The sequence below is a fragment of the Podarcis cretensis genome, assembly GCF_951804945.1.
Source record: "Podarcis cretensis genome assembly, chromosome: 2".
Taxonomy (NCBI): Eukaryota; Metazoa; Chordata; class Lepidosauria; order Squamata; family Lacertidae; genus Podarcis; species Podarcis cretensis.
The window spans coordinates 44072690-44085461 of NC_137171.1; the positions used below are offsets into that span (position 1 = coordinate 44072690).

Consider the following 12772-nt stretch of genomic DNA (forward strand, 5'->3'; position numbering starts at 1 on the left):
CTGGGAGCCAATGTAGGTCTTTCAAGACTAGTGCTATGTGTTCTTGGCGGCTGCTCCCAGTCACCAGTCTAGCTGCCGCATTCTGGATTAGTTGTAGTTTCTGGGTCACCTTCAAAGGTAGCCCCATGTAGAGTGCATTGCAGTAGTCCAAGTGGGAGATAACTAGAGCATGCACCACTCTGGTGAGACAGTCTGCAGGTAGAAAGGGTCTCAGCCTGCATACCAGATGGAGCTGGTAAACAGCTACCCTGGACACAGAATTGACCTGCGCCTCCATGGACAGCTGTGAGTCCAAAATGACTCCCAGGCTGCACACCTGGTCCTTCAGGGGCACAGTTACCCCATTCAGGACCAGGGAGTCCTCCATACCTGCCCGCCCCCTGTCCCCCCAAAACAGTACTTCTGTCTTGTCAGGATTCAACCCCAATCTGTTAGCCGTCATCCAATCTCCAACCGCCTCCAGACACACTCACAGGACCTTCACTGCCTTCACTGGTTCCGATTTGAAAGAGAGATAGAGCTTTCAGCACATTTGTTTAACTTTTAATGGATTTTTGTTGCATATTGTACTTTGTCTGTTGTCTCTGCAACTCACTTTGGGACTTGAAGCAATACACCAGTTGAATAGATGGAATTGTTCATGGGATGCCTTCCATGTCTGTAACTGAGAGATGGAAGTCAAAACTAGTAGGGATCTTGTATTTGAAAATGGTCCTTTTCTGTTGTTCGTCTCATATTAGCATTCACAAATGAGATACTCCAGCCCAAATGGAAGGAAATTTTTTAGGGTCAGTTATAAAACCATCCCTCTACAGGTTGAAACACTGCAACTGTTAGCTGATGAGTCTGTGGTGGTAGCACAATGATGAATATGTAAAATGTTTGCAGGACGAGAGAGGAATGGGGAGCCTGGGTCTGCAATAGGTTGGCAAGAGAGGCAGGCAAAGCAGGGCCAGTGGGGAAGTCTAGCCTGTCATCCGCACTGATTTATCTATCTTGTAGGTTCTAGGATGTTTTTCCTGTGACCAAGCACCTGTTTCGGTGAATCCGCTTGCATTCCCCTGTACCAGCAACTCTTTCAGGCCACAACATCTTATGGCTTCAGTCCAGCAGCACAACCGATTCTGAATCAATACCTTTCGACACTGGAAAACCTCAGACTTTAAGCTTTAGCTTAAATAAGCAATTGTGTTTTCTGGCAGTTGATTTGGGTAGCTGCCTGGAGAGAGCTGTGCCTGCTTCTTCATTGAGTTTTGCTCTTCGTTTCTGCACTGCCGAGTGTGGACTAAAAGGCAAACTCAGGCTCAAATCTTCGCAGAATGTTTGCACTACTGCCTATCAGGTCTGCAGTTCCCCTCACCTTTGGGGAAGCTCTTAGCTACCATTGTGGCCTTGCAATCGCTCTTAGGCCTGCTTCAGCACTTTGGGAGAAGAAAACCATAATTGCATTTGGCTGACATTGCCACTGGTGATTTGGTTTTTGCTTCCTATCTGACTACAGTAATACCTTGTACTCTCTTTGTAGGAATGTTATGCTGTGATATAAATGCAAGTTTTCAAGCCATTGCCCAGCTTCACAAGGAAAAAAGCTGATTGCTCCACAAAAAGATTCAAATTCTGAAACCTTTTGGGTCTTTTTTTTTTTTTAGTTAACCACCTTGCAAATGATAGTTTCTCCAGTTTTATTAAACAGATGTGCAATAGAGTTGCTGAGGCACTTTCAATAGGCAGTCAAATGCCCCCATTGCCTTTAAACACCACTTGTTCCCTGCTTTTTCTACAGATGCCTGATTCAATAGGATAGATAACTGGAAAGCATGTACTTGAGAATTTGGCTGGAGACAGAGTAAACAGCCTCTAAATCTTATGTGTGATCATAAGTGTGGAGAGAAAAGGTGAATGTTGCTTTTGGTATATTTTCTTCAGCAAATACAGAAATAGCATGCAATCAATTCCACCCATAAACTGTGCTATTGTAGGGAAGGAAACGCTGTATTTTGGGCAGGGATGGTGAACATGTGATCCTGCTGGACTCCAACTCCCATCTCCTCCAGCACCGGTTACATGGACTGGGGTTGGTGGGAGTTGGAGTCCAACCTCCCTGATATTGCCAGATATTTCGCATGAGGCTTGGGAGTCTTGTGTTACTTAGGAAAGAGCCATTGCTTGTGTTGCAGAGCTTTCAGCCTGATATGCTGTTGTGTTTGTGAGTTTTGTGAATTAGGTGGATACCATGATCTAGGCCTCCACACAGCAAATGTAACCCAGAACTCCCACATGGGCAGGTAGTACAAGTCTTTTGTAGAAGAAACTATGCGCTGGGCACCCACCCAATGCACGCAGGTGTTGTTTTCTCAGTGACTAACACCCACCATCACCACTAAAGTCGGAGACAGAATTATTAAGACAGTGTAAATAGTTTATTTCGTCGTTTTTTTGAAAGTACAGATATTATTTTGTACAGCAGTATTTGTTTTAAAATGGGTGTGGGCTGAAAAGAATGGCAGTTTATATTCTGAGGAGCAGAGAAGGGACACTGGTACATAGTTACACTAAACGCATGACTTGAGGAACAGTTGGGGACTATGGGGAGAGAAAGATTCCTTCCAACCTGGAAAGCCCTAGCACTGCAATGTGCACATTCCCTTTGGATAGATGCAGCTGTGGGCTAGTACTGGAGCCGTGCAGAATACAGGGGCTTTCAACCACATAGTCATTTCACACTGTTCCACAGGATGGTATAAAATTGGAGCTGGATTTTTAGCTAAAGGTGTGGCAAGTGTGTACCACTACCTCCAATGCTGCTTTATATCAGCTGGGCAACTGCTCCCACTGGATTAGAGCAATTCTGGATTTTAAGGTGAACTTCAGAAACTACCACACAAACAGCAACAATATTTTACATTTTTTTTACACACCCAGCAGAAGTCTTTTTCTGAAACAGTGGCGACATAGGGGTAGAAGGAGGAGCATCAGACTCACTACAGAAAGCCCTAAGATAGTAACCAACCTTTAACACGTGGTGTTTGTGTAATTATGACGTCTGCTAATACTTTTCAATGCTGAAAAAGAGTGCAGTGCTCAAATAAAACTCCTCAGCTGTGCTACCTTCTTAGTTCACTGTTCCTTTCTTTTAAGGACTACTAACCTGTCTGGATGCATTGCTCCTCCTCATAGCAATGTCTGATGCAAAGTCACTCTGGTCAAGCTTAATTCTGGTACCACTAAAAGCACCCTTCCATCATAACAACATCACCATGGTTTGTGTGTGGGCATGTGTGTCGAGTCAGTGCAACAGGCCAGGTCCTAAGTGAGGTTTATTACCAGCTCCCACAGAGATCATGAATGTGTGTGTGGGTTAAATAGTTGTTGCAGATTGATGTAACATTCATTCTAAGGCAGACATGGCCAAACTTAGCCCTCCAGCTGTTTTGGGACTATAACTCCCATCATCCCTAGCTAACAGGACCAGTGGTCAGGGATGATGGGAATTTTAGTCCCAAAACAGCTGGAGGGCCAAGTTTGGCCATGCCTGTTCTAAGGGCACTGGCAATGGATCTGTGGACTCCAGCTCTGCAGCTTGCATTACACATACATAGCAGCAGCCTTAATGTTGCAGCAGAAAAATGTGTCTTACTCTCACTCTTGCCCTAGGGCCAGACTCTCTTACTACTTTTTAAAAAAATGGCACATGTGTGTTTTATGCATACAATTTTTCCACCATGTGGAAAAAAAATATCAAACATTAAAAAGCAACACAGCAAACCATTTCAGGGGACAATGTGTGTTGGCAATTTCACAGGTGCTAACCAAGTGGGACCCACAAGCACTAACTTGGTCCATCCATGTTCCAAACATAACCAGGCAGAGCCAGTTTCCACTTTCTCTAGGACAGAAAATGTACAATTAGGTGGATGGCAGTGCTGAAACTCTTAATTTAACTCTGCTCCTCACTGTTATTCTTTCTAGAATAACAAACTAGAATCTGGGGAGCACACACTCATTCCTTCAATCCTCTAGTTCTGCTTTGTCTCCAGCAGGATACTGCCTTTGCAGCTTGTACACTGGGACGTAGTCTGAGAAGCCAAGTTCTGTTTAGTATAATTAACAAAGGGCCACATGATCTATTCACAAGAGTACACTCGGCCTCTCCCGCTTCTGTAGAAGGGAATGCTGTGGTGCACAAGAAGGGGATGGATGCATTCAAGGTAGAGAATAATTAGAAGTCAAGTGTCAGAGGTGGGAGAACAGAAGCAGCACTCCCAACCCCAGTCTAAACACAGCACCACGTTGTTTTCCCTCGATGATGAAGGGAAAGAGCTACTATTAAAGTGCAAATTGAACCTTGTCAATAGCTAGTAAAGATCACACACAGGCACCATCTCCAGCCTACCCGTCCCAGGAGAACAGACTGGAGCAAGACATAACCACCTGCTCTAGGATATTGGTTTTTCTGCAATGGTGGCACCACCGTTTGCTGGTACGTAGTATAGGAATCTGTAGGCGATCAAACACAGAAGGCCAGATTCCTGATAACCTGCTGCTGTTATAGATACAGGAGGGTCACAGAGAAGAGAAAAGGTCTGTGCAAGCTTAATTTAGGGTAGAAATAGGTATGCAGCCCCCCCATCCTTTAAAATCCATTCACAATATTTAGTGTTATAAAAATGTAATACAAAAGTCAAAGCAAGATTGTGAGGGTGGCAAAGAGAGAAGGGGGGGGGGCAGGCGGCTTAGCATGGTCTTTCTATGCCTCTTGCAGCACAAAACCCTTGCTCCAAGACACCAACACAACGCTGCCTGAGAGGGTTTTGGGGCAGCCAGACCGAGGGGCTTCAAGTCTTCTCCTATCCTCTATGCCAAGGCAGAAGCTTGCTTTGTAGTCTGTGTGTGGATAGTATGCAGAAGACCAGCACTTCCAATATGCAAGTATCCATCACATGAGCCCCCCCAAACACACCATTACCTTTTAAGCCAATGATTACCACAAGAAATAGGAAAATCCCTTTGAGATCAATGCAGTACTTTTTTTTTTTTTTGTTAGCTTGATTTAAAGGGATTGTTTTTAATGACCTTAAGTAGATGTGCATGAGAAGTAAATCACTTCAATATAAGCAATAAGGTTAGGGTTGTTTTTTTTAATAAAAAAAATCAGCTACATGACGTAATGTTATTCAGCTCACTGGGGATTATCCTCACCTAGCAATTAGCCAAACTCAGTGGGGAGAAACAGGCTGCATCAGCTTGAAGCAGTAGATTGAGTCCCTTGTGCTCAGTCACAAATCATAGCAAAGTGAGAATTGCCCTTGCCCTTAATGCTTGTCATTCTTCCATGGTACCAAGGAATCAAATTAGGCTTTCATTAAAAATAAACTACTGTTTTTAGAGCTTTACTGCATGTTATTCAAGATAATTATTTCATCATATGGTTGTATGTTGCTCGCTCTGAGCATCAAAAGGATATAAATAAATATCCCTTGCCAGAGTGCTTGTCCCTTACTCTCCTGTTGTTGCACGGATCTAGTCTGAGAGATCAGACAACTCTGGGAGAAACCACTTATTTTGAGCACACTGTGATTTCTTTTACAGTATGGAAGGGAAAACGCAAATTTCTTCTTAAACTCTTGTGTGTTTTGCAGATAAAGCAGCAGTCAGAGTTATCAACTATGTAGCAACTTTTGGTAAAACATATTGCCCTGTTCTACAGCCATAGTCTCGAAACCACTGCAACAGGGGTGACAGAAAGGTGAATAATTAATGTAGTATTACCAATGTCACTTCAGGGAAAGTCATGCTAGAACAAACTTAAAAGTAAGGCCTGAACATCCAAGTGAATTCCATATGCAAAACAAATCCCAAACCCTGACAAAAACAGGCCAAAGAAGCCGCTTGGATTCAATTCTAACAAAAATATTCTCCCATTTACTCCAATGTAAATCTGAAACACTAAAGTCCACGGGGTTTTACTCCAGATTTAGAAACAGCAGCGATTAATGATCTTCCTAACATGTAGCCTTGGAGGCAGCGAGCATTCGGGTAGCACTACACAAACAAGTATCAACAACAATTGCTAGGAATTATGATGCACAAACCGGCAAACAGTTTCACAAGCCATCCAAAACTGCAAACATGTGCCCACTGCTAGCAAAAAAATGAAATCAGACTGACACAAGGAGATCAAAGCAACAGTTTGGGCTGAACTCTTGTTTGGACCACATACTATGCTGCTGGACTGAGGGGTTGAGGGGAGACTGAAAAATGGTACAGAAAATCACAGAGATTTGGCAATACGGTGCAGCATGTATATATAGAATACATCTATTAAAATATGCAAGGTTATACCAAACTGGAGCCTTTCCCCCAGGCATATTCATATAAGTACATACATAATACTTCAGGGCCACCCAAGTGACAGGCTGGGCCAAGTGGGTGCAGGTTTGTCCTCCTGCTTCTGCAGTGTAAATGCTGGGTTAACCTCACTAGAGGAATCCAGAGTTGGGGAGGTAAAATGACCAACAAGGCTTGCCTGTAGCTAAGAGGCATGCAGCATAAAATTTGGGGAGAAAACCAAAGGAACTCCTCCTTCAACTATGGACCAAATATATTGCAAATCCATGCCAAGTGAAAAATCATGGAGACCTCTTTCAGAAAGAGAGGCCCATGCATCTCATACAGAACCTTCATTAGATTTATTGTTGCAGGTTTTGGAAATTAGGCAAAATCAAATGGAGCATAAATTTGTACAAGCTTGGTATAAGGAAACAGATGAAAAGTATGCCCATGACAACAAATGCTTCTCCTTCCCTAAAAGCAGACGCATCCCACAGTTTAGGAACTATCTGGTACTGTCCAGGGAACATTCTCTGTAACCAGGGATGTTGCCTGATGAAGCTGTCTACCTCCTCGGCAGGGTGGAAATCCTACATCTTCAGAATTCGGCATCCTTCACCGCCTCCTTCACAGACCTTCTGTGGAACCCCTCCTAACACCAGCTGGTCTCCACCTTCATTTGCAACAATGCCTTTATTCAGACACCTTGCAAGACAAAATACATTTCGCACACCAGCACGTTCTTGAGATCTCTCCGTCACCAGTGGAAAGAAAGTGTGACACGAGAGAGGCCTTGCTGATTTTAATCTTGGACTCTATTGTTAAGAGGGGAAGGATCCAATTATCAGGCTTCCTCCCCGTGTTGAAAACAAAGAGAAGGACCATGAATTGCAAATACAGAGTGATTTTTGGCTGGACCAAATCAGCACCATGCTGTTTCCCAAAGCATTGCTCCACGGGTTACCTCTAGCTGGTGTGGCTATGTCAGCACTGGCCATGGTAAGTGTTCTTGTTGAGAAATCAATGTTTCTACCCCCAACACCCCAAACAGATGTCTGCTTCTGTGGAGCAGAGCTACACATTAGCGTGTCTGAAGGTTCACGTACGTGCAGAGGCAAGAGTGGAAGGGGCACCTAGGGTTAAGCACACACCTCCCACTTGATCTCCCCTGCAACCCTCCCATCCCCGACCCAATAGTGTTAGGAGGCAAACAGTGAGCTTGGAGCCTCATGTTTGCTTCATATGTAGTTCCACTACAAGAGTCTGTGCATTTTCACTAAAATAAAAAAAGATTTTTTTAAAAAAGGGCAGAACCTGATGTCCAAGCAGCCCATGTTTCTCATCTCTTTGTTTGCCAAGAAGAAAATACTCTTTAGGCAATTCGCTCAGGTGCCAAGAAATTCAGCCACTTGCACTGGCCTTGTAAATCATGAACAGACTAAAAGTCCAATAATGGACCCTTCTTTCCTTAAAAAAACCCCTAGGGTTTGGGTGCTTTGATGGACGGCCACCCCCCCTGAAGTAAGCCAGGCATTGGTAGGAACTTTGCAAGAACCAATGTTTGAAAAGATAGCCATAAAGGTGGAATTGAGAAAGAATACTGCATCAGCTCACACAATTCCAGGCAGGGAATTCTGGAGGAACTGTCACTGACCATATGGATTAAGGCAGCGCCTAAACTCCTGTAATGGTTGCAGCAGAACAGAACTTCAGGCAAAGTGAGACACAGAAGTTACCAAGGGGAACCTTCCCTTACCACAATTAAATAGAAAAGATGTCATACCTTTAGCTACAAAAGCAGTTCTGGCTGCTCCTTAAAAGCCCTCAAGATAATTGAACTTAAAGCTTTATGCCAAGCCTCCTCTAAGGGAGACGGATTGGCATTGCACAGTATAAATAAATAATATACACAGAAACAAAAATAAAAGCTCTCTCTCTCGATCCAAGCCACCTCTTCAGAAGCACTCTCTCTATCCATCCTTCCCTGGGCTGAAAACCACAAACTAGTGTGGAGGCATCCAATCTTCTTACCTCTCTGCAGAACAGCAGGGTAGGGGATCACATATAAATAAAAGGAAGACAGACCCCTCTCATCTCTCCAAGCACAGCAAGGAGACAGAGGTTAATTACTACTGGACTGCATTTTATAGAACCAGCGGCCTGGTTGCTTCTGCTGTCCCTTCAAAGTTCTCAAGTGTGCAAACCTTTGTGTGTAAGGAGGAAGTTTTTTTAAAAAAAGGAAAAAAAAGGTGTGGAAACGGTGGGTGGGAGATGTGAATGAGGTCAATACATGGATTTGAACTACCAGTGACAACAGAGCTGGAAAAAAAGGCAGTGCAGACAATGATCAACGGAGGTGGCCCATGTAATGCAGGCCAGCTGTAGGACTGTCCGTCCCCCATGCCATCTCGGGGGCACGGTATTTGCTGGGTAAGGGGGCCCTCCGCTCCATCTTGCGTGATCTATGACCTCCACACCCTCAGTACAGCATGGCCAGAGGGACCTGGTGCCTTCCAGACAGACTTGGGACGGCAGCCCCACTTCCTCATTTGCTCAGGGCTTCTTCGAAGATGATCTCGCCATTGGGCTCGGTGGCAGAGGCAGGGTCGTCCACATCGCTATCCGTGGTACCGTCGCTCTCCTTGCCGGAGCTCTCAGCCCCCCGTAGAAAGTGCGTGTTGTGGGGCGACAGCGGATACAAGACATCCTGCAGGGCACCTACCACCATGGGGCTGGTCAGCAGCTCCTCGTCGGAAGAGTGCAGCGAGTCGTCATCCACTGCCAGGTGACTCACAATGTGGATGCCGTCAAAGCCCATGGAGTCCTCAAAAGGCTTCTGTCCCTTCATCAGCCGAATCTGCAGGGAGAAGGCGTTAGGGCAAAGATAGGGGGGGGGGTCCTGCGAACCCTCAGAGTACAACTCCCACTGTCTCTGACCCTTTGGCCATGATGGTTGGGGCTGACAAGAGTGGGGAGCCCCAATGTATCCAGAGGGACGCAGGCTCCCCACGACTGCACTGGGACAGCCATGATGGACTTGGCACTCTGCCTAATGGGACCGTTAGATGACATTAACTCTGATGCAGAGAAAGAACCCACGGTGGAGAGGACGCCTCACGCAGAACATGCACAAAAAGCTCCTGAAAACAGTGGTGATCCTGTGCTCAGGGAATAAGTTGAAATGGAAGCCGCGCCCCAGATCAGAGGGTTATCAAACAACATATACAGTCTCCACCCTGGTTGGAACAGAAGAGCACATTTGTCTGTGTTACATGAACATCCCATCCCAGGGTTGGCAAGGAATCTGGGCTGTGAAAATGAATAACTTTTGAGAGGGAAGACTTTTCCGCAGGTGTGCGAGAGGCAGAGATGGCTAGCTTTACAGCAAGAAAAAGGGGTTGTTGTTTTTTACATCACATAGGCGTGGGGGGTAACTTACTCTGCACCTTCCATCATTACCCTAGTTCTCGCCCACTGAAATCTCCTTCCTATGCCCTGGTGAGAGTCTTTGGAGCTCCTTTGCAGTGAGTTCCAACTGGTAGCCAACCACCTGGTTGACTCGCACCTTAAAAGCTGACTTCTGATCTCTATCAGCTCCTGAGGAAATCAGCAGTTTTGTAAGCCCCAGTCGCTTATGTCTGTTCTCCAGCTGGAGGCCCTGCACAGAAATAGGCAGCTGGGGAGAAGGAATGGGGACACAGACGGAGGCGTATTTGTATTCTTCGATTGCAAACAATAAATATTAAATCTTCAAAAAGAAAAACAGGCAGCCGTGACTTGATGCAGGGTGCTAACGGAGGCCAGCAGAGAAGACACCAGAAGTCACACAACCCCAACCCCTTGGTGGATTCCTCCTCCCTTTCTCCTACTAGTTTGGGCTCACCTCTGCCTTGAGCTCATCAATCTGATCCTTGAGTTCACGGATGTACTGGGAGGAGTCGGAGTTGTTGAGCTGGCCCTGAATCATCCCTTCTTCCCTCTGTGTGGAAGAAAGAAGAGATGGGAATTTACAAGGGTCAGATGCTTGGCAGAGAAGGAAGTGGAGAGAAAGCACATTTGCTGTTTCCTCCTCCCCTTTGTATGTATTATTTCACAGACTGCACAAATGAGCAAGCACTTTGTCTACACTATACAAATTTGACACAGTCCATGTGGCTGATTGTTTACATTTTGAAAAAGGGAATTGGAGAAACAAGACAGTCTGTATTTCATGTACAGAATTCCTTATGTAAACAAAAGTTGAATGCTTGATCTTCAGGTCTCTTAAAAAGAAACACAAAACTTGTAAGCTGTGTAAGCAGAACTAAATAAGGGGACCAACACTGGCTACCCCTGGTTTAAACAATGACAAATAAAACATGTTTTTAGCCCCCAGACCTCTCAGCTAGCTGCAGACACAAAAGGAACAACAGTTCATACAACAAGAAACAAATACTCCTGGGAGGAAAATGCTGCTTTAGGTACAAGGCAGGTTCATTGCTCCTTATCCTCCTTGCTCCCTAACCTGGATCTCCAGCTCAGCAATCCGCTGCCGCATCTCTGCCACTGCAGCCATGCTGTCGGCTTCTCGCAGGCGCACAGCCATCACCTCTTCTTTGCTCTGAAACAGAAAATGCAAGCCAGTGGCAGCAGCCCAGTGGAGTGCAAGCAACGAGGTCAGCCAATGGGGGCGGTGGGCAGTACATTGGGGGCTGGGGGGAGGACCACCTGCAGTTTCTTTTGGCAGCTGAAGATCTCACGAGACCCACAATGAGTCACTAAACTACCTGGAATTCCCAGGAATACACACAGGACACTGAATAAAATCCAAGACAGCGGCTAAAATCAAAGATGTCAGACATGCAGGAGCCCAGTCTCCTCTTCAGAATAAACAGACAAAATCTGGGCTCTCCATGGATGTGTTTAGGGACGCAGGTGGCGCTGTAGGTTAAAGCCTCAGCGCCTAGGGCTTGCCGATCGAAAGGTCGGCGGTTCGAATCCCTGCGGCGGGGTGCGCTCCCGCTGCTCGGTCCCAGCGCCTGCCAACCTAGCAGTTCGAAAGCACCTCCGGGTGCAAGTAGATAAATAGGGACCGCTTACCAGCGGGAAGGTAAACGGCGTTTCCGTGTGCGGCTCTGGCTCGCCAGATGCAGCTTTGTCACGCTGGCCACGTGACCCGGAAGTGTCTCCGGACAGCGCTGGCCCCCGGCCTCTTAAGTGAGATGGGCGCACAACCCCAGAGTCTGTCAAGACTGGCCCATACGGGCAGGGGTACCTTTACCTTTACCTTTACCTTATGGATGTGTTTGCATGTTATGGTAAATAGTCAATTGTTTTTCATGAATACACAAATGGGCACCCGCTTCCTTCCCTCCCTAGCATGAAGCCACAAAGCACAATCTCTGGTTTAATGTTATATTGAAATGGGAATGGATGAAACAAACCACAACTGGTAAGCCAATGCAGGGCACCAGTGCCAAGGAACTGATTTGGAGGGTGGGGTGTATTCTGTAAATTTGCATGATTTCTGCTCTGAGTTCCTTGACTTCAGAGCAGCAGTGCAGCAAGATTCCTTCCTTGTCATGCATGAAAGGCTTAAGAGAAAGCAGCCTATGTCAACTGCATGGCATTAGACCAGATCTCACCTTGCACTCGGATTCAGCATGCTTGCGCTTGGTCTCACTCAGCTGGGTCTGCAGCCCCTTGTTCTGGGCCGTAAGGTACTGGACCTTTTCATGCAGCCCAGCACATTCCTGCTCCATCCGGTTTAAATGGTTGCTGTGGATCTGATCCTGGAATAAAGGCAAGATGATACTTGGACCCTTCCAAGACCAGACACGCTTATGACAAATAGGTTGGTGTGCACCATATTCTTACGTGGCACACTCTGAGTGTACTCAATAAGTGCCTATAATACAGTACAAAACCCTATACTTTCACTGACTAGAGTGTCATTGTTTGCATGTTAAAAAAACCCCAAACCAAACCAGGTCTTCAGTTAAGGAAATATGCTCACATTGCAAGTGGAAAGATCTCAAGTCAATTTCTAGCCATAAGAATAGATGGGGAGAAATTTATGTTTTTCAAGGAGTTTGTGCGGAATTGCCATAACTGCAACTCAACAACAACAACAACAAAAGATTGTCACCTGGGTTTCAAGTTCCACCACCCTCTGACGCAGTTCACGGACTTCAGCTTGGGCCTGCGTCTCACGCAGACGGAGGCTCATCAATTCGTCTTGGAGGTCATTCATTGTGTTCTTGCGAGGAGATTCCTTCCATCGCCCACCTGTCCGGCTGAGGTGGGCCTAGAGTGAGGGAGACAGAAGGATAACCTTCACGTCTTAATATAGGCATATGATGCTCATTGGTCTCAATACTCCCATGTGCTCTACTTTAAGACCATGCTATTTCCTTATATGCTGTGACTGCTTATATATCTAACTAACTTTTATTTAAAACCC

The 12772-nt window shown here is 45.8% G+C and overlaps 2 protein-coding genes across 14 annotated transcripts in view; one reads left to right on the forward strand and one right to left on the reverse strand.

Annotated features, from left to right (window-relative positions):
• The window catches only part of LOC307210287 (transforming growth factor beta receptor type 3-like), a 30555-nt gene that overhangs the window by 15882 nt on the left and 1901 nt on the right, over positions 1-12772 (forward strand). For 7 of the 8 annotated variants that reach the window (XR_013835935.1, XR_013835936.1, XR_013835937.1 and 4 more), the window contains one exon: positions 1003-5136. Coding sequence is in view for 1 of the 8 variants with exons in the window: in XM_079965986.1 (XP_079822112.1) it covers positions 1003-1009 (7 nt within the window). In the remaining 7 variants the exon portion in view is untranslated. Of the gene's footprint in view, positions 1-1002; positions 5137-12772 lie in introns of those variants that run through there. The other variant, XR_013835934.1, reaches the window with a different exon arrangement.
• Positions 2399-12772, reverse strand: part of EVI5L (ecotropic viral integration site 5 like) — a 50642-nt gene continuing 40268 nt past the window's right edge. For 4 of the 6 annotated variants that reach the window (XM_079965979.1, XM_079965977.1, XM_079965980.1 and 1 more), the window contains 6 exons: positions 12458-12616; positions 11955-12101; positions 10835-10930; positions 10214-10309; positions 9896-10006; positions 2399-9187 (listed from right to left, as the gene is read on the reverse strand). In XM_079965979.1, the coding sequence (XP_079822105.1) occupies positions 8876-9187; positions 9896-10006; positions 10214-10309; positions 10835-10930; positions 11955-12101; positions 12458-12616 (921 nt within the window). In that variant the 3' untranslated portion in view covers positions 2399-8875. The remainder of the gene's footprint in view (positions 9188-9895; positions 10007-10213; positions 10310-10834; positions 10931-11954; positions 12102-12457; positions 12617-12772) is intronic. The other 2 variants (XM_079965982.1, XM_079965981.1) reach the window with 1 other exon arrangement.